Raw genomic sequence first — 6,000 nt, 5'->3', positions numbered from 1 at the left:
ATGGGGTTTTGTGGGAGGATCCCAGCAGCTCCTGCACCCCAAGGCTGCTGTGCCAGGAGTGGGGGCAGGAGGGCACTGTGATGGGCAGAGCTAGCAGTAATTAATCAACACAGTAATTAATCAACACAGTGAGCCATGGGCATCACAGGGAAAAGCTGAGTTTTATTTCCTCCCAAACCACTGGAGCAAGGCTATGACCACACAGCCTTGGGTAACCATGAGTGCCTTTCATCCAGGAGAGCTGGGAAAAAGAGGTGCAAGTCCAAGAACAGACAGAGAAGAGGCAGCAGAGGAAGAGGGCAGGGGCTGGCTGCAGCAGTGCTGCTCCTTCCCCTCCGTGCCAGAGGAAGCAGGGCAGTGAGGAAAATCCAGGAAATTCCAGGAAATCAGCAGCCCCCTCCATTCCCATTGCAGCCTCTCCCATCCTGGAGGGAAGCTGGGCTGGAAATGTCCCCAAGCACAGCCCAGAGATGGAGAGGGGACATGCTGCTGCTCCCCACTGCCATTCCCTGCTGCCATTCAGTTCCCTGGGCTGTGCCTTGTCAGCAGGTGACACACTGAGGGGACACACTGTGGGTGTCACTGAGGGCATGTGCTCACTCCAGCACCATGGAGCTGTTGGAGTAGGGCAGAAGTAGAGGAGAATAAGCAGTTAGGGATTGAATTTTGTCCTGGTAAGGAGACAAGTTGCCAAGAGTGAAGCATCGCTTCAGTACCTGCTTGTGGGAGTCCTGGCACCAAGAGGGATGCAAAAAATCCCTCTTGTTAGATCCCTTCCCACAGGAAGCTGCCAGCCTGGCTCACTGACATCCACAGCTCCAAGCTCATTATGTTCAGGTGGGCTGCCTCTCATTTCCAAGAGTTCCTGCAGGAAGAGAATTTTGTGAATCTTGTCCAAACAAATATTTGCCTCAGCTGTGTTTGTGTCTGTCTGATGTGGTTATTGTCCTGCTCACTCAGCACAGTTCGATGAGTTATTTAAAAGTTGCAAAATGATGGTTGTTTAAAAACTACCTTTGAGTGCCTGGTGTTCACCAGGAGGCAGGACAGGGATTTCTGTCTGATTTCATGTAGGCATGAGGAGAGAGCTGTGCCTTCCCCCAGCTCCCCAGACCACACCAGTAACTCACAGGGCAGGATTTACAGGCAAGCTGCTTCCTAACCTCACCGTGCTGTGATGCAACCCACTGCCCTTTAAATAACCGCTGTCTTTGGAAGGCATAAATCCTTACAGGGTGAAAGGGAAAAAAAGCCACCATTCCCTCTTGAAAGACCTAATTCATCTGGAATTATCTATCCTTGGCTATAAATCCCCTGCAAAACTTGGCACGAGTTTTAAGGCAATGACTGTATATTTTTATCCAAAACCTCGAGAAGGAGCAAACTGAAGCCCCAAATGGCAGCTCTGAATTGTTGCTGTTGGGAGCAGGGCTGCAGGGGCTGCCTTGCCTGGGAAGCACCAAGCAGCAGCTCTCATGAATTCCCACCACATCTCTTTTGGTTTCTTTCTGAGCAATTCCTGCTTGAGGAATTATTTTAACACGCTGGTTTTTCCTTGCTGGCAGCAGACTCAGAAGAGCATCCTGAGGGTCCCGGCTGGAGCAGCAGCTTTAAGTCCCTTGCTAACATTTCCTAGCACCGCATCCTTTGGAAAGCAGGGCACAGGTACACGCATCCCTGCTGTCCACCTACTCAGGCACAAGGCAGGGCTGGCTCTGACTCATCTGGCTTCCCACTTTCTCTTCTTTGTTCTTCTTGTCTCCCTGAAGCAGGAGAGAATCCAGCTTTTATTTAAATGAGGCCCTATAAACATAAGCAGCTGCAAAGTAGGGCAGGTTTTTAATGGCTTACAGCTCCTCGGGCTTGGCTTCTTCCCTTCAGCCTCTGTGGCTGTGACCATGGTCTATCTCCACAAAAACACTTCAATGACATTTCTGCCTGCTCTGGGACCTGTCTGTTCGTTTCTGGGAGTGCATTCTCTGCACTGAAAAGATTAACAGATTAATTAGGTGAGCACAGGAGTAGCTGTGTCCATGAGCAGCTGAGCCCATCCAGAAAGCTGCTGGGACACCCTGGGGTGTCAGCTTTGCCCTGACCTCAACCCTGCTCAGGGAAGGATGTGCCCCACACCCTGTGAGCTGCTCAGGAACTGGTGGAATGCCATGGTTGTAGTTCAGCAGAACTATCCAGGCTGGCACCTCTGCAGGAACTCATGGGTCAATAAATTCCTTCTCTGGGGGTCTGATGTCCAATAATCCAATAATCCAAATTTCCTGATTATCTTTTTTTTTTACCATTCTCTGACTTAGTTACGTGAACAAAAGCTTTTTACATCACCATGTTATAGTCTAAGAAAAAGATATGTATTTATCACACTACTATTTCTAAGTTTTGTTAATAGCAGAACTAAAAGAAGCTATATTCACACAGCAAAGTTCTCCAGCATTATACATTTAGCATTCATTTTAATATTTGCAAAAAGCCAATAGTATGTGTATATATTGTATATATGTATATATAATATAATATGTACTTATAACAACAGCCACTGTTCCATGGTCAGCACAGAGGGACCCTGACGCTTGTTCTCTGCTGTCTCTTCCAGGAATGGAGGGATGTGTGTGCAGCTGGGAGCAGCAGGACACCAGCACAGCCCTGTGGGGATAGGGGTGAAGGTGATTCCCTGTGAGGACACAGCAGGAGCGCCCCAGACCCTGGAAGAACGTGGGAGAGCTCCCCTTCTGCTCCGTCACCAGGGATCTACACCAGGATTTGGGGCGTGCTAGGGTGGCTGGAGAGCCTGACAGCCATGGGGGACCCAGCAGAGAGGAGGGACGTTCCTCCCGGAGGCCCTGCACACCCGTGAGCCCTGGCTGCAGGTGGCGGAGGGTGCCTGGGGCTGGGCTGCTCAGCCAGCCCTGGGCTGGGGGCAGAGCCGCGGTGCCTGCAGGGCACCACAGCGGCCGAGGGGCGAAGGGCCGGCCTGGGCTCTGCGGGGGCAGCCCCAAACCCTGGCCCGGCGGGGCTGCCGGCCGAGCCGCTGCTGCTGCAGCCGCCCCTGCCCGGGGTGGCCGCGGGGGACAGGGCGGCGCTGGGGGCCTGGGCCGGCCGCGGATGTGCCCCAGCCCAGCGCCGCCGGGAGCGCTCGCCTAGCGCCGGCAGGGCCGCCCGCCTCGCCATGGTGCTGCCGCCGCCCGACCGGCGCCACGTCTGCCTCACCACCATCGTCATCATGACCAGCATGGCCTTCATGGACGCCTACCTGGTGGAGCAGAACCAGGGGCCCCGCAAGATCGGCGTCTGCATCATCGTGCTGGTGGGGGACATCTGCTTCCTCATCGTGCTGCGCTACGTGGCCGTGTGGGTGGGCGCCGAGGTGAAGACGGCCAAGCGGGGCTACGCCATGATCCTGTGGTTCCTCTACATCTTCGTGCTGGAGATCAAGCTGTACTTCATCTTTCAGAATTACAAAGCGGACAAGAAGAACCTGGAGACGGTGGCCAGGAAGGCCCTGACCCTGCTGCTCTCCATCTGCGTGCCGGGGCTCTACCTGGTGCTGGTGGCCTTGGACAGCATGGAGTACATACGGACCTTTCGGAAGAAGGAGGACTTGCGGGGACGCCTCTTCTGGGTGGCCCTCGACCTGCTGGATATCTTGGACATCCAGGCCAACCTGTGGGAGCCACACAGGACCGGCCTGCCCATCTGGGCAGAGGGGCTCATGTTCTTCTACTGCTACATCCTCCTCCTGATCCTGCCTTGCGTGTCCCTCAGCGAGATCAGCATGCAAGGGGAGCACATCGCCCCGCAGAAAATGATGCTCTACCCCGTCCTCAGCCTGGTCACCATCAACATCGTCACCATCTTCATCCGGGCCATCAACATGATCTTGTTCCAGGACAGCAGGGTCTCCACCATCTTCATCGGCAAGAACATCATCGCCATCGCCACCAAGGCGTGCACCTTCCTGGAGTACAAGCGGCAGGTGAAGGAGTTCCCGCAGAACGCCATCGCCCTGGAGCTCCAGCAGAACTCCCTGTCGCACAACCAGACCATCCACAGCACGCAGGGCATCCCCCACGAGCCGTCACCCACCAGCGAGATCCTGGACACATGAGGGGTGCCCCGGCCCGGCGCTGGTTCAGACGGCCCCGTGCCGAGCGGAAGAGGGGTGATGCTGCTCAGACAAACCCCAGCAGCGACGGCTCCTCTGGGCACAGAAACACCGACCGCGTTCCGATTGAGCTATGGAGTGTCCTCTAGGCGTCTTCATCTCAGGTATAACCCTAGGAGTCCTCCCGACAAACCAAATGGACTTGCAAAAGACCTGGACCAGCTGACCTGACCCTCTGTCCCCCTCCTGTCGCCATCTCCCCTCCCAAGCAAAGACCGCTAAGGTTGCAACATCCCTTTGTACCCCCGAGCACCTCACCTTTACTCCAAGCCCGGATCGAAGATTTTGTAACTGGAGACCTTTTTACGGAGTGGGGGCGTAGGGGTGTGGATTGGGGGGAGGGTGGGGCGTTTGAAGCAGTGACCCCTGTGATCGTAGATGTCTCTTCTCTCCAATGGTTGTGTTTACAGTTTCCTATTTATGTCGGCTCCGGGGGCTCTCAGGCTGCCCTGTGGGCCAGTGGTGGGTGAGGGCAGGGAGCCCTGCAGTGGGGAGCGGGGCTGGGGCCACCGTGGTTGCCCTGCCTGGGCCCAGGGGACTGAGCCTCCACCGAGCCCTGCGCAGACTCTGCTGGCAGCAATATCTGACGAGCTAAAGCTAATCTAATGCTGGTGTTTTATGTATTTCATTCACTCCAAACGACTCAGCACAATATTTCTATTTTTAGAAGGGTCCCTCCCTCTCTCTCTCTCTCTCTCCCTGCCATCGAGAGCCTCTCTGCCTGCAGCAGCCCCAGCGCCTCCCCAGCCCCCGGCACTGCTGCTGGCAGGCACAGGCACCCAGGAGGGATTAGGAACAAGGATGGCAATGATGCATTTCACTCCGGCATCAAGTGTTTATAAAGAGGGCTGCTTTCCACAGCTACTATATTTTTAAAATAAATATTAAAAAAAAAAAAGAAAAAAAACCCCACCCAAACCCCAGAAAAGAGCCAGGAAGGATGTGCTGCCCTGGGCAGGTGGCTGGGATGGGGATGGGATGGGAAGGATGTGCTGCCCTGGTGTCTTGGTTTGAAAGACAGGTTAAGAAAGACGGGAGCCTTTCTTGAAATGGACAATATAAACCTCCTCCCTCCTAATTATTATAATTTTGAAATTAAGGAGCTCTTAGGCGAAGATATGGGAATAACAGTTCGCTACTAGGAAAATTAAAACAAAAATGCAGGAATACAAAACAACAAAACACTGAGAGAGTCAGAATCCAGCCTGACACCCCGTCAGTCAGGCAGGGTGTTGGCAGCAGTCCCATTCAATGGTGGCTGCATCCTCCTGCAGTGACAGATGTGGTTCAGTTGGAGCAGTGCTCCTGCACAAGGTGCAGTTTCCCTCCAAAGGTCCAGTGATGATGTAGAAGGGTCTGGTTTTCCTCTGGAATCCAGTGGAAAAGGCTGCTCTGATGTTCCAAACCTCAGATTTTATCTGGGCAGGAAATGCTTGGCTCCTCCCCCTGGCTGGAGCATCTCCCAGTGGGATGATGGAATTTTATCAGTCATGCAGTGGGACTCAGTGGCCATTAAGAGGAGAGATCTCCTGGAGGGAGGATGGGTTGTGAAAAAGATAAAGAGCATTGCCTCACCTGGTTTAACAGCTGGTGATAGAATACAAACTGCTGGGCACATCCTGTATTGCAAGCCAAGACACCTGGCAGGCGGCTGGAGTGGGCTGGGATGGGCTGGGAAGGATGTGCTTCCCCAGGCAGGTGTGTGGGGTGGGGATGAGCTGGGCTGGGCTGGGGATGGGCTGAGCTGGGGTCTCTCTGCAGGCATGGGTGGTGGTGAGGGGCTCACACAGGCTGCAGGGGGGGAGGCGAGGGCCAGCCGGACAATA

The 6,000-nt window shown here is 54.5% G+C and overlaps 1 protein-coding gene across 1 annotated transcript; it reads left to right on the top strand.

Annotated features, from left to right (window-relative positions):
- The first annotated feature begins 3,135 nt into the window (after positions 1–3,135).
- TMEM121 (transmembrane protein 121) lies at positions 3,136–5,113 on the top strand. The gene has a single exon (XM_033067482.2). The coding sequence runs from the start codon at positions 3,179–3,181 to the stop codon at positions 4,115–4,117; it is 939 nt and encodes a 312-aa protein (XP_032923373.1). The 5' UTR covers positions 3,136–3,178; the 3' UTR covers positions 4,118–5,113.
- The last annotated feature ends 887 nt before the right edge of the window (positions 5,114–6,000 follow it).

The sequence above is a fragment of the Catharus ustulatus genome, chromosome 9, assembly GCF_009819885.2.
Source record: "Catharus ustulatus isolate bCatUst1 chromosome 9, bCatUst1.pri.v2, whole genome shotgun sequence".
NCBI lineage: Eukaryota > Metazoa > Chordata > Aves > Passeriformes > Turdidae > Catharus > Catharus ustulatus.
Note: the sequence above shows the minus strand (reverse complement) of the source record. Positions and strands in the feature narration are given on the sequence as shown.